Consider the following 22500-nt stretch of genomic DNA (forward strand, 5'->3'; position numbering starts at 1 on the left):
GCAGGCCACAAACAACTTCACGGCGTATACTGCCACCCGGAGGCCCCGGCCGGAAGTCCCCGGAGTTGGGGAAGGCTTCAGTAGAAGCTGCTGGGACTCCGACACCTCCTCATCTCCACCGCTCCCACGTTTTCTTTTGTGTTGTGTTGGAGCAAACACAGTGGTGGTGGCTTAAAGCCCACCTCCGCTCCGCGCCGTCCGTTAGATGAGCCTGGTCACATTAATAAGAGAAGGAGTTCAAAACACCGGAATAAAAGTTATAACAATAATCTGATTTGAATGGTAAAAACAACAATACATAATACAGAGCCCTCTGCAACAGCAGCTACAAAATACAGTTACAGAGCACTGCGGGCTCCCCGCTCTACTGCCGTGCGATACAGATATCGGGACCAGCCAGTCAGACACAGGGGGCATCGTGCATGAATAAAACATCAGTATACATAGACAGATTTGGGGGCAGAGTTGCTCTCCCCCCCCAAATCTCTAATTGGTCGATTTCACTCCTAAGCGAGTCAGAGAGTCCGTGGGGAGGAGTTGTGTCGGCTGCTCACTCCCCTAGTTGTTCTTACGGGTTGGATTCACTTCTGGTCGGGTCCAATACAGCGAATCAGAGTTCTGGGAAAAAGTATTTTACTTCTGAACAGAGCGTGAGAGCTTCGGGAGTAAACAAGGACAGAGTCAATCTTTATCTTGCACCTGCATTCACCTCTTTACTTTCCCAAGGAATATTTCACACAAACTATTCTTTCCCAAACAATCAAACATTGTACGCAGATATATTGGTGCCCAGAAAGGACCTTGAAAAGAATGTGTGTGTGTGCTGATATCTGGGTCAGTGAGTGTGAGTGAGAAGGTTATATATATAGGATTACTTGAAAACAGTCCCAAATAACACATGTTTACTTCAAAACAGTTCAAAAATAATACATGTTTACTTTAAACAGTTTAGAACAAACAAATTAACTTTAATCTTTAGTTGCCATAAGTTAGTCGCTCTGCGTTGGTGCGCGGGGCTAATGCTAATAATGCTAATGCCAGCAAATACAATGGCGGCTTCAAAAAACTTTTCAGAGTTTTACGGGCGTGGTTTGCAATTCGCCCCGCCAATAGAAATTGTTACTTTTTTGGCACCACCTCTAGCAGGCACGACACATGGGGGTAAAAGTTCCCGGCACTAAGTACTCTTTTTGGTGTGAATGCGACATCAAGGGTACTAACGGAACTAAACGGGAAAAGTACGGGGTAAAAGTACTCCGATGTGAACGCGGCTATTGACTTCAATACATACTTTTTCCGAAATAAGGTCCCATGGAGGTTCCCGGAAGGGGAGGGACTTCGCCTCTCTATAAAATGCCAGAGGTGGGGACTCGAGTCACATGACTCGCATATTTGTTGACTTGAGACTTGCTTGACTAACATTGATAAAAGACTTGACAGGGCCGGGCTATCGGCCAACTGCTGGAAGCCCTGCCCGACCTCCTCCAGCTCTGGACCAGCAAGCAGCCTGATCACAGACTGCCTGAGAGCATTGATGTCCTCCTTCCTGTTGTTGGTCAGAAGTTTTTGCCACTGCCGTAAGGCACATGCTGCAGCGGGTTTCATGACTCAATTTGTTTCATGTGGTCACCGAATATGTTTTTCGTTGTTGAGATTTAAATCACAGGTGTGCCTGGACCTTATATAGCCTGTCAGGTCCCTCATGATTCGTTAATTACTTGGATTAGAAATTCGTTGCAGGTGTTTTGTGATAGGTGTGAGTTGATGATTTATCATGTCATTTAGCCTACTAGTTTAAAAAGGTTAACATAGCCTATAGTATAGTGTATAGACCAAGGGCGCCGGAAGCGGGGGGTCAGGGGGCCATTGGCCCCCCCACTTTTCAGCCCTGCCTCACATTTTCGCAGCAGCATATGCCGTGGAAAACTGTACAACTCCCTTTTCAATAATTCCCCTAAAGTTGCATCTACAACGCGATCTGATCTAGCTGTGTATATTTTGTTATGTTTGATTGTTATATTCAATCTCACTAGCTACAGGCATGTTTGAAGCTTGTAAAGGGAAGATGACAGCTCTCACTCCACTCTGCTGTTCCTCAGCGCCGCTCCCCTCCCTCCCGCTGACATTATGAATGTCAGGTGTATAGTAATCATAGATAACACGGCAGGGTCCGTTACAGTTTGTTTTGATCTGATTTCAAATAAGTAAAGTCTTGGCTTTCAGAATATTAAACTTGTTTCGGCAAATTCAGATGATAAATAGGCCTACAACTTTGAAGCTTGTAACGGCATAATTACAAGCGGAGAACGGAGTAATTTAACGTCACTGCAGGCATAACAACAGCCGGTGTTTCTCGTGAGTGTTTTCCCCGGGAAACAAACACAATACACACAAACGCAAAAATACACAAACACACACGTATATACACGCGGCGCGGAACACTGGACAAATCCCGTTTCAATAATTGCCCTCTACTCTAAAGTCGCATCCAAAGCGCGATCTGATCTAGCTGTGTATATTGTGTTATTTGTTATTGTTATAGATATTCAATCTCATTAGCTACACGCATTTTTGAAGCTCGTAAAGGGAAGACCACAGCTCGCCTCTCAATGGCCACTCTGCTCTTCCTCAGCGCCGCTCCCCCTCCCTCCCGCTGACATTATGAATGTAAGGCATAGTAGGCCTAATCATAGATAACACAGCAGGGTCCGTTACAGTTTGTTTTTATCTGATTTCAAATAAACAAATTCTTGGCTTTCAGAATATTAAACTTGTTTCGGCAAATGCAGATGATAAATACAGGTTTGAAGCTTGTAATGGTATAATTACAAGCGGAGAACGGAGTAACTAATTTAACGTCACAGCAGGCATAACAACAGCCGGTGTTTCCCGTGAGTGCAGTAGTCCAAACGAAAATATCTTCCCTCCGTAGTATTTTGATCATTTGCTAATAATCAATCAGATCGATGGATTCCAGAGAAGAGGAAACTTTGAAGGCCTTTTTCTCAAAATGATGACTCTGTGACAGTCATTATATAATGTGACATATTTAGCTTAATATTTGGAGTACAACAACAATCCTGATATCATCAGAAAGCTAGGAATCAAAATGTGTCTTCGGGTCAATGCGACTGATTTTGATGGAGCAGGTCACTTTGCATTAGGTCAAATAAAGCAGGCAGACATAACAGGAAGAATATGTACATTTTAACCCAATCAAATAGGACGTTGTCACACCATTCAAATGTATCCATGTAAATCACAACCAATAAAAAAGCTTAGATTTTTTATTTGTTACGTTGTTTACTTTATGTGTTACGTTGTTTACTTTATGTGTTACGTTGTTCTGTGTGTGTGAGCCGTTAACCTAGAGATAGAAAGAATATACTTGCAAACATGTCAGAAGAACCAGCGCAGAAGAAAACTAAATACAGTCAATCTAAACTTAAATGTAACAACTGGAAGGTCACATCCCTGACATCCACATCTCCGGAGGCTGGACCTTCTTCAAACAGCGCAGCCAGATGAACCCGGCAGCAGCTCTAGTCTGCGGCCATAGCCGTGGGAACATGTTTCAAATGGGGGGTGCTGTGGGGATGATACCAGGGCTGGTTCTGACCAATGTGCTGCCCTAGGCAAGATTTTAGCTGGCAATGAAAAACCTCTACAAAAGACCAATACACTACAAACACAGAAACGTATTGACATGGTGGACAGCTTATATAAAAAGGCTTTAAATGTATTTAGTATTATAACATGTTTTAATTGGGGGGTGGACTTCACATCTTCTTGGGGGGTCCGGGGGTGCACAATTGCTAGAGACTGATCTAGGGCATACAACTCTAAACACCCATATGAAAAAGATCGGTTTGTATGTGAACATATCCAATAACCTACCATAGCCAATAACAAATAAATGTAGGCTAACTTATTTTATTTTTGTGGTTCATTTATATCTCATCAGTTAACATTTATTTATTTATAAATATTTTTAAATCTCTCCAGTTTTAAACAATATTTTTGGTTTACTGTCCTATAGTATACATTGGAATGATTTCAAACCTGTTTTTATTCAGCCTAATAATTATAAAGGAGTGCCTTGGAAATATTTGTTTACATAAATTGTGATCAAAACATTTGAGACCCACTCAACTATCTAAACACTCAAGAGTCTTTTACCTCACTGAGCCTCTCAGTCTGACAGGAGAGCTCTCCCTCCACATTATTGTAGAAACATCTTCTTATATCCGTTAGCGCAGCAGAAGCTAACAACAATCCCAGCCGGTACCGGTGCACCCCCTCTCTCAATCTATCTATCCCTCTCTCTCTCTCTCTCACGCTGGCTGTGAGCTGCGGGTGCCTGATAAGCCAACATCCCCCACTTTCATCACTTACAGCGCCCATCGTACGGGGCAAATGGAAAATGTAACCGGGGTGAAAAGGGAGTCATCTTTACTTAATTATGAATGTTGTTACATCAAGGCTGAAAATTCATTTTTTTTAAATTATATTTGTATTTAATCTTGTGGAAGTGCATATCCCCTGTCCTCCACCAGGGGGTGCTGCAGCACCCTCAGCACCCCTACTTCCCACGGCCCTGCCAGGAACTGTCAAAACCGCCGCCGCCCCCACCGCCGCCGTTGATGAACAGAAACAGGCTGGTTCCCACTGCATGGAGGTTTGCTCTCGGGACATCTAGGCGGGTAAAGCTGTACAGCTAACTATCGGGAAAAAGGAGACCGCTAGATGATTTGGGCAAAGAGAAGCTACTTCAACGCAGAATGGTACAAAAACAGAGAGTGGTTAATTCTTTGCAAAACCACTAAACGATAGTGATAAACTGCGATGTTAACAACCTCATGATAACCTCATATGTTTTAACTTAGGATCATTCCTGTGATTAGTCTAGAAAAAGGTAAATGTGTGCATTTTATTATAAAGTTGTGTATATTTACAGACTGTCGCAAAAACTAAGAAGCTTATAAACATCAGGTTTAAAACTAAAAGAGCTTTACAAAAAAGTAACACAATTAAAGATGTTTGGAGTTTTATTTGAGTTATTCATTTACATTTTTTCTCAAAGAGATGCTGATTTGAAACCGTTGTTAGGCCGTTACGGTATTTCCTGTCTCTGCCGGAGAGAGGGGAGTTGGTCCCAAAGCTTGTGCTGTATTTACTCCATCCATCTGACAGGAGGGAGCATGTGTGAATATATGAAAACGTCCATAAGCCTCATGTAGCCTATATGTCTCCCTTTATTTGTAAGGTACTTTTTATAATAATGTTTTAGTGCTGCCCAATACAGAAGAGATGCTAGTATGTGTCGAACATACTCATACATTCGTGTCATACTTGTTGCGAATGGGATTCAAAGTAAATATGTGGGGGAACAATGTTCAGCTGATCTAACAGAGATTACAAAATACAGCGCTCTAACAAAACACTCACAGCTGATGCAGCTGTTGCCACGTCATAATTAACGGACGTCTCTTTAATATGACCGCTCAGAGGAGAGGAGTTCTCATTTCTCTAACCGCCTGCTGCTTCCCCTCCTCTCTCCTCGGTTCCCCTCCTCTCTCCTCGGTTCCCCTCCTCGGCTCCCCTCCTCTCTCCTCGGTTCCCCTCCTCGGCTCCTCGGCTCGCATCTCCTGTGGGCGGGACTAAGTATTGAGGATAGGAGTCGAGGAGGGGAGTTGGAGAAATGAGAAAGGGCCAGTGAATACTTTAGAGCAGTGTGAGCTAACCGGGAGCTAACGGGAGAATAAGCTCCCGTGGACGAGCAGCACTGCAGCGGTCGGTAAATGCCGCTGAAACACATTAATAAACAATGAATCACGGCACTCTGGAGAAACGTATGAAGTTGGAGAAGTCGTTATTTAATTTAATCTGACTTCGTGTGATTAAAAGCAACACGATCATCCACCCGACGCAGTCCCCTGTTGTTGTTGTTGTTGTTGTTGTGAGCGCCGTAACACCATCGGGGAGCAAATCAGCGATGTAAACGGTGACGTCATGACGCAGCAGCGGCAGCACCAGTCGGGCTCTGGGCGGTGTGAACAGAAAAGGGGAACCGGAGCTGAACCAGAAAAGCTCTAGCTCGGAGCTAGAAAGGGGAAAGTGCTGGTGTGAAAGCCACATGAGTCTCCCACAGCTCGTCCTCCCACATCACCCCTTCACCCCCCCTCACATCATCCCTTCACCCCCCCTCACATCACCCCTTCACCCCCTCACATCACCCCTTCACCCCCTCACATCATCCCTTCACCCCCTCACATCATCCCTTCACCCCCCCTCACATCATCCCTTCACCCCCCCTCACATCACCCCTTCACCCCCTCACATCACCCCTTCACCCCCTCACATCACCCCTTCACCCCCTCACATCATCCCTTCACCCCCCCTCACATCATCCCTTCACCCCCCCTCACATCATCCCTTCACCCCCTCACATCATCCCTTCACCCCCTCACATCATTCACATGTTGCTTCAATAAACTTACAAACGTCCCATGTGGCGGCGTGGTTCCTGCTCGTCAACAGTAGTTTGTTTAAATGTTTGTAGAAGTGCATCATTCCTTGATTTATTGTAAATGAATCTGTTTGATCTGTCCTGATGATAAACTGAAGCCACTTCTAAATGAACCAATGAAGTGAGTTTTAAATGGTCACTTAGTTTATAAGGAAATGATGAAGAGGAACAGATGGTTTAATGATATCTCTGTAGGAGCTGACGCTGTTGGCGGCTCTAGTGTTAACAGACCTTTAAATATGTGGAATGGAAAATGCCATATCTGATTTTCTCAGCTGGAGTTCTGCCTTTCTGAACAGACTTCTTGAGTCCTAGCTATATGTCTGCAGTTCTGGGGTTAATATGAATCTAATATGATCGTCATCGGTCTGAATTAGATTTCAAATGATTAGCTGTGTATTTAATGAAGGTCATAGTTTGGGTTGAATCCATTTTCATAACCACTGTCTTTGAACTGATTGAAATGTGGAGACTGGGCTCATTCATCAGAGTGTCGTATGACTTGACTCTCACCACAGGGACCTGGGACTTGCTCATGACTTGACTCTCACCACAGGGACCTGGGACTTGCTCATGACTTGCACATGGAGGACTTACTCCCACCTCTGTAAAATGCTAGTAAATGAACATGTCATTTCTTCCTACATTCAGGTTAATAATACAACAAGAAATAATAATATAACAAAGAAAATATATAATATGAATAAATAAATAATAATACATAATAACTTTTAATCGACCCAAAAATATGAACGTTTTTCGTGTTTGCTTTTTAAAAGTCCCTTAATGCCAGCATGTGTGAAGGGAAGGCTAACACGCTACATGTCATCATGCTAAGCTAACATGCCCCACATCATGACATCATACTCACATTATATATCTAATGATAACTCTTTTAAAATGTGCTATATTAATTGTGTAAAAAATCCCCAAACTGTGAAGGAATATTTCTGTCTTTACTCCTAGACATTTAACCTTATTCTGTGTGTTGACATTTACGACCATCCCTGCTTCTAATCTCCCGTAAGGAATGTGTTAATGCAGTCGTATGTTGATACCAGGTTTTATGGCCTGACCTGCCGGGCACAGGGGGGTTTACGAGTATGAGAACGCTGGCTCTCTAAGCTCCACAGATGTGAGAGACATCTCCTGTGTCTGCAGATGTTTATGCCCATCCCCAGTATGTGGATTTGACTCTCTGTAAACTAGTTAAAGGGTCTACCAAGATGCGAGGCTGATCAGATTTGACATGGCAACCCACCCGTGCAGTCAGAACCTTTGACTGTGTGACTTGTGATTTGAATTTCTCCGGCCGATGCTTGTATTAAATATCAGTGTTTGACATCAGAACTCCTGCTCGTCCTGTGTCTCCTTCATGAGTCGGTGACTCCCACTGCATTGCTACACAGAAGTTTCCTCCACACAAACTACAAAAAACCAAGTAAACCCCTTCAGAGGCCCGTACCCTGAATCCACTTGAGTTACCCGGTTTACCTAATCCAAAACAAACGCGCTCTCACTAAGCGGTCCTACGACGCTGGTTATCAACTCGTTAACTCAAGCCAAGGTTTCTCTGTCCGGCTGAGAGCGCGTTCACGTGGAAGGGGCGGGGATGGCAACATTTGACCTGCTCCGGAGCAGGTTAGCCGTTCAGCATCAGTTACCATGGAGATCTAGCCCGCTAAAAAGAGAACCAGCGTCGTAGGACAGGAAACCCAGAGTTAACCTGAAGTCAGCTCGCTAATCGAAAATCCAGCTTCGTAGTACAGGCCTCTGAACACACTCTTATTGTGGGGAACTCACCCTAGGGATTCTGGGTAGTGTAGTTTTATGAAAGAACTCTTTGAACAAACCCTGTTTTTAAAGCATCCAAAATCAGCTGATATGTTCTCAGATTCACGCGAAGAACATTTTAATGAAGGACCCCTGTTGGTCCCCGCCCCCCCAGCTTGAAAACTAAACTACAAAAAAACAGGTAATCTCCTTCTGAACACACTGTTATTGTGGGGACTCACCCTAGGGATTCTGGGTAGTGTAGTTTTATGAAGGAACTCTCCAAACAAACCCTGATTTTACAGCACGTGTAAATCCAGCTGATCGACTCCATGGTATTTTCTCAGATTCATGTAATAATAATAATAATAATAATAATAATAATAATAATAATAATAATAATAATAATAATAATACATGACACTTATATAGCGCTTTTCTAAAAACTCAAAGACGCTTTGACAGAGAATAACACAAAAAACGAAGAAAATACGTAAAGAGACAAACAAAGACAGAAAAGAGGGGGGGGGGGGGGGGGGTCAGAGTTTGAAAGCAGTGTTGGTTTTAAGTGATTTTTTGAATGTGGTGAGGGAGGAAGAAGAACATCTTATTAAATGAACGGTCTCCCAGCTGGTGTTCCTGCTGGTGTTCCTGTGATGGAAGCTGACAGCTCATTGGATGAATAAGAAACGAGGTTGGACGATTGGAAATCTCTCCAAGTCCCGCGGGATTTCCCCCTGCAGGCTTCCCTTCATGAATCTTTAATGAGACTTCGCTGCTCCAGTTTCTCCAGATCCAAGCTGTCGTTTCCAGGAAGTAGTCAGAGTCCTGCTGATGCTTCTTTACAGAGACATATATACTGTTGATAAAAATACCCAAAAACTGCCTCATATTTTATTCATTTATTTGCATTTATTTTTACAAAAAATGATTTAAAGAACAGGATTTTTCCTTTCATGATTGATCAATCAAATATTCACAACTTATCAGAAATATGTTTTCCTGTAGCCTGAAATCTAGAATCAGCATTAAAGAGAAACGTTGGTGTTATAAAGCACAAAGACATCTTAGTGTGTTATGGTAGTCTTCCTCTTCCTCCTCCTCTTCCTCCTCTTCCTCCTCCTCCTCCTCTTCCTCCTCTTCCTCCTCCTCTTCCTCCTCTTCCTCTTCCTCCTCTTCCTTCTCTTCCTCCTCTTCCTCCTCCTCCTCTTCCTCCTCCTCCTCCTCTTCCCCCTCTTCCTCCTCTTCCTCCTCTTCCTCCTCCTCCTCTTCCTCCTCCTCCTCCTCTTCCCCCTCTTCCTCCTCTTCCTCCTCTTCCTCCTCCTCCTCTTCCTCCTCCTCCTCCTCTTCCCCCTCTTCCTCCTCTTCCTCCTCTTCCTCCTCTTCCTCCTCCTCCTCTTCCTCCTCCTCCTCCTCTTCCCCCTCTTCCTCCTCCTCCTCTTCCTCCTCCTCATCCTCCTCTTCCTCCTCCTCCTCTTCCTACTCCTCATCCTCCTCTTCCTCCTCTTCCTCCTCCTCCTCTTCCTCAACCTCCTCTTCGTCCTCCTCTTCCTCCTCCTCCTCTTCCTCTTCAATCAATATAAACTGAGTGCTGAGACTTCCAGAGGCTCAGGGACTCTCCCTCATTAATAATGAATGTGTGTATGTTTGTGTGTGTGTGTGTGTGTGTGTGTGTGTGTGTGTGTGTGTGTGTGTGTGTGTGTGTGTGTGTGTGTGTGTGTGTGTGTGTGTGTGTGTGAATAAACACAGCTCGTTTCTCTTCAAACATTTTATTTATTGTCTCTTCTATACTCTGTAAACCTTTTGTCTGATAGACGATCTATAATAGTTTTTTTTAAATCATTCTGATATACATATTCTCTCGTTAGATGATTTTATCTTTTTAAACTTTAGTTACATCCTCATAAACAAACAAACAAACAAACAAACCAACAAACAAAGGTCTTGAAGGTAAACTCCTCAGACTTCATGATGCTACGTTCAGACCTAAAGTAATCTCAGCGATATGAGGAACAGTCTCTCTCTCTTCAGCCACGGGTCATTATCACAGTCTTCATATTGCTGCTTCTCTCTCATCAAACACCAACATCAACTAAAGGTATGCTAAGCTAACAGGTCCTAACGGAGGGACGTGAGCACAAACTGAGCGAGAAGAGGTCCAGACGTGGGAATTAGACTTTTATACGTGAAGGAAACGCTACATCAAGTTAGCCTAATACAATCTCTGAACATGACCAACATTAATGAAGCTAGTTTAGCTGCTAAAGGAAGCTAGTAGCTAACCTCACAGAATCCAGCTTGAACATCGTCTGCTTTCAGATGCTAAATGCTTTGCTAGCATGAAGTGGGTTTAGCTGCTAATCCTAGCATCGTCTGTTTTCAGATGCTAAATGCTTTGCTAGCATGAAGTTAGTTTAGCTGATAAAGGAAGCTAGTAGCTAACCTGACACAACCCATGTTAGCTTTGTCTGTTTTCAGACCCTAAATGCTTTGCTAACATAAAGCTAGTTGGATTAGCTGCTAACCTAGCATTGTCTGTTTTCAGACCCTAAATGCTTTGCTAACATAAAGCTAGTTGGATTAGCTGCTAACCTAGCATTGTCTGTTTTCAGACCCTAAATGCTTTGCTAACATAAAGCTAGTTGGTTTAGTTGCTAACCTAGCATTGTCTGTTTTTAGCATCAAAATGCATTGCCATAAACAAGTGTGTTTAGATGCTAATTAGAGCTGTGTGTGCTTTGAGCTTCTTTACAGTGTGCTACCTTGAACCTTCTTTCTAACCGCTAACAGGAACACACCTGAGTGACTGCAGTCAGTAAAGGTTTAACCCCAATTAGCACCTGAGAGTCCATAAAGCTAAATAGTAATGATGGGTGAGTGAATTCAGCCTTCTCTTTTTGACAGTTTGTGCTCATTTCCTGAAATGTGTTGACACCATGTCCACCAACATCATGCAAACTAACACCAGTTCTGTAATGAAAAGCAGACGTTCATCTAAATCCCTGCAGGTTCAGGGACTGGTGGGAAAAACCAAAGCTACGGTCACACCAGAGACCAGAGAGGCTTCTTCAGATTAGTGGAGCTAGCCAGGTCAAGTGTTCCCCTTCAGTTTGAGGCCAGATCATGTGCCCTTTTGGACACTCTGAGGTCATGTCTTTGACACTTGATGGTTGTTTTAGTGGTTAACTCCAACATTTAACACTCAAAATCAAATCTTAGAGCCAATTAACACATTCTTTGTAAGTAGGCCAACGGGTGCAAATGGCCGTAAACACTTCCATTAGAAACGGTGCATATAGAAACACAGATGTGCCAAACCAGGTGCAAATGAAGACGTCATTCTGCATAAGCACTAATCTATGAGCTGCTGTTTGGCTTCTTCTTTAGAAGGCTTTGATCCAGGTCAACAGCAAGTGTCCCCCTTCAGTTTCAGACCAGATCATGTGCTCTATTGGAGACTCTGAGGTCATTTCTTTGGACCTTTCCTTTCAAAGCAAAAACTTGATGGTTAATTCCAACATGTTACACTCAACATCCAATCTTAGAACTAATTAACATGTATGTTGTACATTTCCATGAGCAACGATGCAAACATAGAAACACAGACGTGCCAAAACACGTGTAAAAGAAGACGTTATCCTGCATTAGCTATGAGCTTCTGTTTGGCTTCTTTACGAGGCTTTGATTTTTAGAAATGTGGTTAGCTAGCCAAGAGAACAACCTAAAGGAGAGGACCTTCTGCTGACCTGATTGGTTGGAAAACACTGTGCTGATTGACTTTGATTTTGGCCAATGGAAACAACCAAAAGTAGAGTCAATGGCACATTTGAATCCCAGTTCTCCGAGGTTCATCAGTACAGGAGGAAACTGTCAAACTGAGTTCAATCTGGTGCTAAAAGATCTGGTGTGAGCGTAGCTTCGTTACGATACACAGTAAGAATAGAAATATCTCCGTCAGGCATTCGGTCCACTTTTAGAAAAGGAGAATCTGTCTGTGATGGAAACCAGAGGACCAGATTATTGATTTATTGGAGCGTTGCACATGGACCTCAGGCTCTTTCTGGGACCCTGAACGCACCGCCTGGTTCTGTGTCAGACGAGCATCGATGCAGGGGCGGTTCTAGAGATCACATCGATAATAATGCAGTTTGTGATCAGGTTTAATACTGAGCTGTGATCTGCAGAAATAATGTGTTTATTGCCCTAAACTGCATGTAGGTTAACGGTAAAGTAGGTTAGTCTGTTGTTTTGATGTTGTTCTCTATGAACTGAAGCTTAAATCCTGAACCCTTTGTTATTAAACGAGCCTCTGGTTCAGACACTGACAGCATGGTAATGGTAAAGTAAGGACCAGAAGTCATAGACACACAGTCCAGGTCATTAATATTGTTCTCTATGAACTGAAGAGCTCTAGTCTTTGTCTCCATTATTAAACGAGCCTCTCGTCAGCGACTGACCCTAGAACCGCCTCTGCATCATCAATAATTCAGATTTCACCTTGATGTGTTTCCACAACCGTCTCTTCCTCTGAACGTTGAATATTTTACGTGATTGGATGCCTGCAGAAGTCCCAGAAACGGCAAAGCAGGCGGAACGATAAAATCCATTTTTTTGTTTGGGAATCGTCGCTGGAGTTTTTTTCTGGAGATGATTTTTTCGGGGCTATTTTCTTTTGTTGTTCTTCTTGGTTGGTTTTCTCGTGGTGTTTCCTTAAAACGCCAGCCAAGTCAGTAAAGTGGGCAGCACCAGGGCGAGCCCTCTGCTTTCAGAGGACCTCGGCGCAGAGTTTCCGCCTCCACAAAGTTCAAAAAGACTCCCGCGGAAATCCATATTACGAGATTCCTTTTTCAGTTTCTCCCAAAGGTCGGTGGCGCCCTCCTGGCAGTCGGCCAGCGCTGTGGTGGCGCACGAGTGGAAGTTATCCCAGTAACTGAGGGAGAAAGGACAGGGAGCGTTAGCTTAGCATCACTCGCTAACACTGCAAAACACTCAATGTGAGCCAAGAGTGGAAAACATCCCAGAATACCAAAACCAACATTCTTTCCCAGGAGTTTGAGACCAGAAAGGCTCAAACTAACTACTTTCACAGACCCTGAGGCCATTTCTTTGGCATTTTCCTTCATAAATAAACACTTTTTTTGGGTGAATTCCAGTATTTTACACTAACTCTAGTTCCAGTATAAACATTAAGATACCCAGTGACCAAACACATCCCAGAAACACTCCGTCTATGAGTCAAACTGCACATGTGTTACTCTCAGCATCCCACTGTGGGCCCAGTATAAACATTACATCCCAGTAACTGATGGGAGAAAACACAGCGAGCGTTAGCTTAGCATTCCCTGCTAAATCTGTAAAGCACTCGGTGTGAGCCAAGTGTGGAACACATCCCAGAAACACAGCCTCCGTCTAAACTCTACATGTTTTATTGGATAAATCTAATATTTTACTCTCAGTGTCCAAGTATCAACATTACAACCCAGTGCCTGCAGCGGGAGGCTGGAAACCATCCCATAATACCCAAATGTAGACAGTGAGGTTATATTGAGTCTTTTCTTACACACTGACTCCAATTGGAGACTTTTATACCAATGAAAAACAAACACATTATTGTTTTTGTTTTTTTTGTTGATTCCAATATTTTACTCTCAATATCCAGATTTAGAGCCAATCAATCCATACATGTTATATCATCTTTCATCTGGGGAAAATTAGCTGAAATCGACTTATTTGAACTCTTAATGACCAACTCTTCCACACACATGATGTATCCACATGTTCAAACCAAGAGGTCTTTTTATTTTACGTTTAACTTCCTTCATATTCCTGTTTTTCTCTGGGCTCCATCTCTCATCTGTTCATCCTCCTCCCAGCACACACACACACACACACACACACACACACACACACACACACACACACACACACACACACACACACACACACACACACACACACACACACACACACACACACACACACACACACACACACACACACACACACACACACACACACACACACACACACACACACACACACAGTCGCAGCGTATCTAATCCAATCTTCCAATCTACTCTTATTGATGTTGACCTCCTGAACCGAGACGTGTCGAAACTACATCTCTGAGCAATTAACGCCTGTGTGTGTGTGTGTGTGTGTGTGTGTGTGTGTGTGTGTGTGTGTGTGTGTGTGTGTGTGTGTGTGTGTGGGTCTGCCACGCCTCAACACCGCTGTGATGGAGCTGTCACTAAATTAAAAAAACCTGTGTGTGTGCGTGTGCGTGTGAAGGAGGGCTTTTTGCTGCAGAATGCCATCTGGTACCCACCAGGTTCTGGGTGGTGTGTGTGTGTGTGTGTGTGTATGTGTGTGTGTGTGTGTGTGTGTGTGTGTGTATGTGTGTGTGAGTGAGTGAGTGTGTGTGAGTGAGTGTGTGTGTGTGTGTGAGTGAGTGTGTCAGCTGGTTAGGAACCCCCCCTTAAAGCCCCCTCAGGGTTCTGTGTAATCACTCATATTATTCCCTGTTTTTTTAAGAATCAGCATTCAGACGCCTCTTCAGTGACGACTCAATGTTTAACGGAAAATCATAAAGAAATATATAATAACCCAGAATCAGCAATAATCTCTGATCAATAATGGAAACGCAATAAAATAGATGTTTCCATGTTTAAAAAATAGCACGTGAACAGTTTCTTTGATATGGTTTTAAAATACAAGACAAATCAGCAAATTATATAAAATATAAAATAAATGACTCACTACAGCAAAACTAGCGCTCCTATTGGCTCTCGCTCCAACACTAAAGGGGCGGGACATCTCTGAGCTGGTCGACCAATCACAACAGAGCCGGCCAGCTAACCAATCAGAGCTCTGGTTTCAGACAGAGGGTGAGTTTATGCAACAACAACAAAAAAAACTTTTTCCTGCAGATTCGTTAAATATTAGTTCATTGTCTTTCACACACTTCTCCTAGTGTGTGTGTGTGTGTGTGTGTGTGTGTGTGTGTGTGTGTGTGTGTGTGTGTGTGTGTGTGTGTGTGTGTGTGTGTGTGTGTGTGTGTGTGTGTGTGTGTGTGTGTGTGTGTGTGTGTGTGTGTGTGTGTGTGTGTGTGTGTGTGTGTGTGTACCTGCAGATCTTGCTCAGGTTCTCCTGGTCCTCCAGGTCTTGAGGGTAGTTGGCCATGTTCTCTCCGAGCTGAAGGAGACAATCTGAGAAACCTCGAAACACAGAATCACACTGACCTGCACTCACTATGGTCTGTAGAACTGAGACTGAGAGGAGGAGGAGAGGAGGAGGAGGAGAAGGAGAGGAGGAGAAGAGGAGAGGAGGAGGAAGAAGAAGAGTTAGTTTCAGAGTTGCCAAGCAACAATATCTGCATCAAAACTCGCTAACTGCCAAATGTGACTGGCAGCCTGGAAGTCGATCACTGGTGTGATCCAGAACTCGCTGATGGAGGGAGACGGACGGTGGAAGGGTGTAGGAACAAGTAGAAGGACCTATCTAACGCCAAGAAAGATGCTTCAGTTCTCACCCGCCGACCGGGGGAGGCCCTGCACCAAAAACATCTCCCTACAGCGATATCATCGTTGCTATTTTTGGAGAGGGCTTTCATGGGGTTGAACTACACTCGGTTCCTTCATAGAGGGCTTTCAGGGGGTTGAACTACACTCGGTTCCTTCATAGAGGGCTTTCAGGGGGTTGAGCTACACTCGGTTCCTTCATAGAGGGCTTTCATGGGGTTGAGCTACACTCGGTTCCTTCATAGAGGACTTTCAGGGGGTTGAGCTACACTCGGTTCCTTCATAGAGGGCTTTCAGGGGGTTGAGCTACACTCGGTTCCTTCATAGAGGGCTTTCAGGGGGTTGAGCTACACTCGGTTCCTTCATAGATGACTTTCAGGGGGTTGAGCTACACTCGGTTCCTTCATAGAGGACTTTCAGGGGGTTGAGCTACACTCGGTTCCTTCATAGAGGGCTTTCAGGGGGTTGAGCTACACTCGGTTCCTTCATAGAGGACTTTCAGGGGGTTGAGCTACACTTGGTTCCTTCATAGAGGGCTTTCAGGGGGTTGAGCTACACTCGGTTCCTTCATAGAGGGCTTTCAGGGGGTTGAGCTACACTCGGTTCCTTCATAGAGGGCTTTCATGGGGTTGAGCTACACTCGGTTCCTTCATAGAGGGCTTTCAGGGGGTTGAACTACACTCGGTTCCTTCATAGAGGACTTTCAGGGGGTTGAACTACACTCGGTTCCTTCATAGAGGGCTTTCAGGGGGTTGAGCTACACTCGGTTCCTTCATAGAGGGCTTTCAGGGGGTTGAGCTACACTCGGTTCCTTCATAGAGGGCTTTCAGGGGGTTGAACTACACTTGGTTCCTTCATAGAGGACTTTCAGGGGGTTGAGCTACACTCGGTTCCTTCATAGAGGGCTTTCAGGGGGTTGACCTACACTCGGTTCCTTCATAGAGGACTTGTCTGCTGAAAGGTTGAGCTACACTCGGTTCCTTCATAGAGGACTTTCAGGGGGTTGAGCTACACTCGGTTCCTTCATAGAGGGCTTTCAGGGGGTTGAGCTACACTCGGTTCCTTCATAGAGGGCTTTCAGGGGGTTGAGCTACACTCGGTTCCTTCATAGATGACTTTCAGGGGGTTGAGCTACACTCGGTTCCTTCATAGAGGGCTTTCAGGGGGTTGAACTACACTCGGTTCCTTCATAGAGGACTTTCAGGGGGTTGAACTACACTCGGTTCCTTCATAGAGGGCTTTCAGGGGGTTGAGCTACACTCGGTTCCTTCATAGAGGGCTTTCAGGGGGTTGAGCTACACTCGGTTCCTTCATAGAGGGCTTTCAGGGGGTTGAACTACACTCGGTTCCTTCATAGAGGACTTTCAGGGGGTTGAGCTACACTCGGTTCCTTCATAGAGGGCTTTCAGGGGGTTGAGCTACACTCGGTTCCTTCATAGAGGGCTTTCAGGGGGTTGAGCTACACTCGGTTCCTTCATAGATGACTTTCAGGGGGTTGAGCTACACTCGGTTCCTTCATAGAGGGCATTCAGGGGGTTGAGCTATACTCGGTTCCTTCATAGAGGGCATTCAGGGGGTTGAGCTACACTCGGTTCCTTCATAGAGGGCTTTCAGGGGGTTGAGCTACACTTGGTTCCTTCATAGAGGACTTGTCTGCTGAAAGGTTGAGCTACACTCGGTTCCTTCATAGAGGGCTTTCAGGGGGTTGAGCTACACTCGGTTCCTTCATAGAGGACTTGTCTGCTGAAAGGTTGAGCTACACTCGGTTCCTTCATAGAGGACTTTCAGGGGGTTGAGCTACACTCGGTTCCTTCATAGAGGGCTTTCAGGGGGTTGAGCTACACTCGGTTCCTTCATAGAGGACTTGTCTGCTGAAAGGTTGAGCTACACTCGGTTCCTTCATAGAGGATTTGTCTGCTGAAAGGTTGAGCTACCCTCGGTTCCTTCATAGAGGGCTTTCAGGGGGTTGAACTACACTCGGTTCCTTCTTAGAGGGCTTTCAGGGGGTTGAACTACACTCGGTTCCTTCTTAGAGGGCTTTCAGGGGGTTGAACTACACTCGGTTCCTTCTTAGAGGGCTTTCAGGGGGTTGAACTACACTCGGTTCCTTCATAGAGGGCTTTCAGGGGGTTGAACTACACTCGGTTCCTTCTTAGAGGGCTTTCAGGGGGTTGAACTACACTCGGTTCCTTCTTAGAGGAATTTCAGGGGGTTGAGCTACACTCGGTTCCTTCATAGAGGACTTTCAGGGGGTTGAGCTACACTTGGTTCCTTCATAGAGGACTTTCAGGGGGTTGAGCTACACTCAGTTCCTTCATAGAGGGCTTTCAGGGGGTTGAACTACACTTGGTTCCTTCATAGAGGACTTTCAGGGGGTTGAGCTACACTTGGTTCCTTCATAGAGGGCTTTCAGGGGGTTGAGCTACACTCGGTTCCTTCATAGAGGACTTTCAGGGGGTTGAGCTACCCTCGGTTCCTTCATAGAGGGCTTTCAGGGGGTTGAACTACACTCGGTTCCTTCTTAGAGGAATTTCAGGGGGTTGAGCTACACTCGGTTCCTTCATAGAGGACTTTCAGGGGGTTGAGCTACACTTGGTTCCTTCATAGAGGACTTTCAGGGGGTTGAGCTACACTCAGTTCCTTCATAGAGGGCTTTCAGGGGGTTGAACTACACTTGGTTCCTTCATAGAGGACTTTCAGGGGGTTGAGCTACACTTGGTTCCTTCATAGAGGGCTTTCAGGGGGTTGAGCTACACTCGGTTCCTTCATAGAGGACTTTCAGGGGGTTGAGCTACACTCGGTTCCTTCATAGAGGACTTTCATGGGGTTGAGCTACACTTGGTTCCTTCATAGAGGGCTTTCAGGGGGTTGAATTACACTTGGTTCCTTCATAGAGGGCTTTCAGGGGGTTGAGCTATACTCGGTTCCTTCATAGAGGGCTTTCAGGGCGTTGAACTACACTCGGTTCCTTCATAGAGGACTTTCAGGGGGTTGAGCTACACTCGGTTCCTTCATAGAGGGCTTTCAGGGAGTTGAACTATACTCGGTTCCTTCATACAGGACTTTCAGGGGGTTGAACTACACTTGGTTCCTTCATAGAGGACTTTCAGGGGGTTGAACTACACTTGGTTCCTTCATAGAGGACTTTCAGGGGGTTGAATTACACTTGGTTCCTTCATAGAGGGCTTTCAGGGGGTTGAGCTATACTCGGTTCCTTCATAGAGGGCTTTCAGGGGGTTGAACTACACTTGGTTCCTTCATAGAGGACTTTCAGGGGGTTGAGCTACACTTGGTTCCTTCATAGAGGGCTTTCAGGGGGTTGAACTACACTCAGTTTCTTCATAGAGGGCTTTCAGGGGGTTGAACTACACTTGGTTCCTTCATAGAGGACTTTCAGGGGGTTGAGCTACACTTGGTTCCTTCATAGAGGGCTTTCAGGGGGTTGAGCTACACTCGGTTCCTTCATAGAGGACTTTCAGGGGGTTGAGCTACACTCGGTTCCTTCATAGAGGACTTTCATGGGGTTGAGCTACACTTGGTTCCTTCATAGAGGGCTTGCAGGGGGTTGAATTACACTTGGTTCCTTTATAGAGGGCTTTCAGGGGGTTGAGCTATACTCGGTTCCTTCATAGAGGGCTTTCAGGGGGTTGAACTACACTCGGTTCCTTCATAGAGGACTTTCAGGGGGTTGAGCTACACTCGGTTCCTTCATAGAGGGCTTTCAGGGAGTTGAACTATACTCGGTTCCTTCATACAGGACTTTCAGGGGGTTGAACTACACTTGGTTCCTTCATAGAGGACTTTCAGGGGGTTGAACTACACTTGGTTCCTTCATAGAGGACTTTCAGGGGGTTGAATTACACTTGGTTCCTTCATAGAGGACTTTCAGGGGGTTGAACTACACTTGGTTCCTTCATAGAGGACTTTCAGGGGGTTGAGCTACACTCGGTTCCTTCATAGAGGGCTTTCAGGGGGTTGAGCTATACTCGGTTCCTTCATAGAGGGCTTTCAGGGGGTTGAACTACACTTGGTTCCTTCATAGAGGACTTTCAGGGGGTTGAACTACACTCGGTTCCTTCATAGAGGACTTTCAGGGGGTTGAACTATACTTGGTTCCTTCATAGAGGACTTTCAGGGGGTTGAGCTACACTCGGTTCCTTCATAGAGGGCTTTCAGGGGGTTGAACTACACTTGGTTCCTTCATAGAGGGCTTTCAGGGGGTTGAGCTACACTCGGTTCCTTCATAGAGGGCTTTCAGGGGGTTGAACTATACTTGGTTCCTTCATAGAGGACTTTCAGGGGGTTGAGCTACACTCGGTTCCTTCATAGAGGACTTTCAGGGGGTTGAGCTACACTCGGTTTCTTCATAGAGGGCTTTCAGGGGGTTGAACTACACTTGGTTCCTTCATAGAGGGCTTTCAGGGGGTTGAACTACACTCGGTTCCTTCATAGAGGACTTTCAGGGGGTTGATCTACACTCGGTTCCTTCATAGAGGGCTTTCAGGGGGTTGAACTACACTTGGTTCCTTCATAGAGGACTTTCAGGGGGTTGAGCTACACTCGGTTCCTTCATAGAGGGCTTTCAGGGGGTTGAACTACACTCGGTTCCTTCATAGAGGACTTTCAGGGGGTTGAGCTACACTTGGTTCCTTCATAGAGGGCTTTCAGGGGGTTGAACTACACTTGGTTCCTTCATAGAGGACTTTCAGGGGGTTGAGCTACACTCGGTTCCTTCATAGAGGGCTTTCAGGGAGTTGAACTATACTCGGTTCCTTCATAGAGGGCTTTCAGGGGGTTGAACTATACTCGGTTCCTTCATAGAGGGCTTTCAGGGGGTTGAACTACACTCGGTTCCTTCATAGAGGACTTTCAGGGGGTTGAGCTACACTTGGTTCCTTCATAGAGGGCTTTCAGGGGGTTGAACTATACTCGGTTCCTTCATAGAGGGCTTTCAGGGGGTTGAACTACACTCGGTTCCTTCATAGAGGACTTTCAGGGGGTTGAGCTACACTCGGTTCCTTCATAGAGGGCTTTCAGGGGGTTGAGCTACACTCAGTTCCTTCATAGAGGACTTTCAGGGGGTTGAGCTACACTTGGTTCCTTCATAGAGGACTTTCAGGGGGTTGAGCTACACTCAGTTCCTTCATAGAGGGCTTTCAGGGGGTTGAACTACACTTGGTTCCTTCATAGAGGACTTTCAGGGGGTTGAGCTACACTTGGTTCCTTCATAGAGGGCTTTCAGGGGGTTGAGCTACACTCGGTTCCTTCATAGAGGACTTTCAGGGGGTTGAGCTACACTCGGTTCCTTCATAGAGGACTTTCATGGGGTTGAGCTACACTTGGTTCCTTCATAGAGGGCTTTCAGGGGGTTGAATTACACTTGGTTCCTTCATAGAGGGCTTTCAGGGGGTTGAGCTATACTCGGTTCCTTCATAGAGGGCTTTCAGGGAGTTGAACTACACTTGGTTCCTTCATAGAGGACTTTCAGGGGGTTGAGCTACACTCGGTTCCTTCATAGAGGGCTTTCAGGGAGTTGAACTACACTCGGTTCCTTCATACAGGACTTTCAGGGGGTTGAACTACACTTGGTTCCTTCATAGAGGACTTTCAGGGGGTTGAACTACACTTGGTTCCTTCATAGAGGACTTTCAGGGGGTTGAATTACACTTGGTTCCTTCATAGAGGGCTTTCAGGGGGTTGAGCTATACTCGGTTCCTTCATAGAGGGCTTTCAGGGGGTTGAACTACACTTGGTTCCTTCATAGAGGACTTTCAGGGGGTTGAGCTACACTCAGTTTCTTCATAGAGGGCTTTCAGGGGGTTGAACTACACTTGGTTCCTTCATAGAGGACTTTCAGGTGGTTGAGCTACACTTGGTTCCTTCATAGAGGGCTTTCAGGGGGTTGAGCTACACTCGGTTCCTTCATAGAGGACTTTCAGGGGGTTGAGCTACACTCGGTTCCTTCATAGAGGACTTTCATGGGGTTGAGCTACACTTGGTTCCTTCATAGAGGGCTTGCAGGGGGTTGAATTACACTTGGTTCCTTTATAGAGGGCTTTCAGGGGGTTGAGCTATACTCGGTTCCTTCATAGAGGGCTTTCAGGGGGTTGAACTACACTCGGTTCCTTCATAGAGGACTTTCAGGGGGTTGAGCTACACTCGGTTCCTTCATAGAGGGCTTTCAGGGAGTTGAACTATACTCGGTTCCTTCATACAGGACTTTCAGGGGGTTGAACTACACTTGGTTCCTTCATAGAGGACTTTCAGGGGGTTGAACTACACTTGGTTCCTTCATAGAGGACTTTCAGGGGGTTGAATTACACTTGGTTCCTTCATAGAGGGCTTTCAGGGGGTTGAGCTATACTCGGTTCCTTCATAGAGGGCTTTCAGGGGGTTGAACTACACTTGGTTCCTTCATAGAGGACTTTCAGGGGGTTGAACTACACTCGGTTCCTTCATAGAGGACTTTCAGGGGGTTGAGCTACACTCGGTTCCTTCATAGAGGGCTTTCAGGGGGTTGAACTACACTTGGTTCCTTCATAGAGGGCTTTCAGGGGGTTGAGCTACACTCGGTTCCTTCATAGAGGGCTTTCAGGGGGTTGAACTATACTTGGTTCCTTCATAGAGGACTTTCAGGGGGTTGAGCTACACTCGGTTCCTTCATAGAGGACTTTCAGG

General features: G+C 45.4%; 1 protein-coding gene across 1 annotated transcript in view; it reads right to left on the reverse strand.

The window, feature by feature from the left end:
• Window positions 1-9189: 9189 nt before the first annotated feature.
• nrn1a (neuritin 1a) overlaps window positions 9190-22500 on the reverse strand; it is a 25100-nt gene continuing 11789 nt past the window's right edge. The window contains exons 2-3 of the mRNA XM_079662126.1: window positions 15429-15573; window positions 9190-13232 (exon numbers count right to left, since the gene is read on the reverse strand). Of these exons, the coding sequence (XP_079518252.1) occupies window positions 13013-13232; window positions 15429-15573 (365 nt within the window). The 3' untranslated portion in view covers window positions 9190-13012. The remainder of the gene's footprint in view (window positions 13233-15428; window positions 15574-22500) is intronic.

Source organism: Notothenia rossii (genome assembly GCF_949606895.1).
Source record: "Notothenia rossii genome assembly, chromosome: 12".
Lineage (NCBI taxonomy): Eukaryota > Metazoa > Chordata > Actinopteri > Perciformes > Nototheniidae > Notothenia > Notothenia rossii.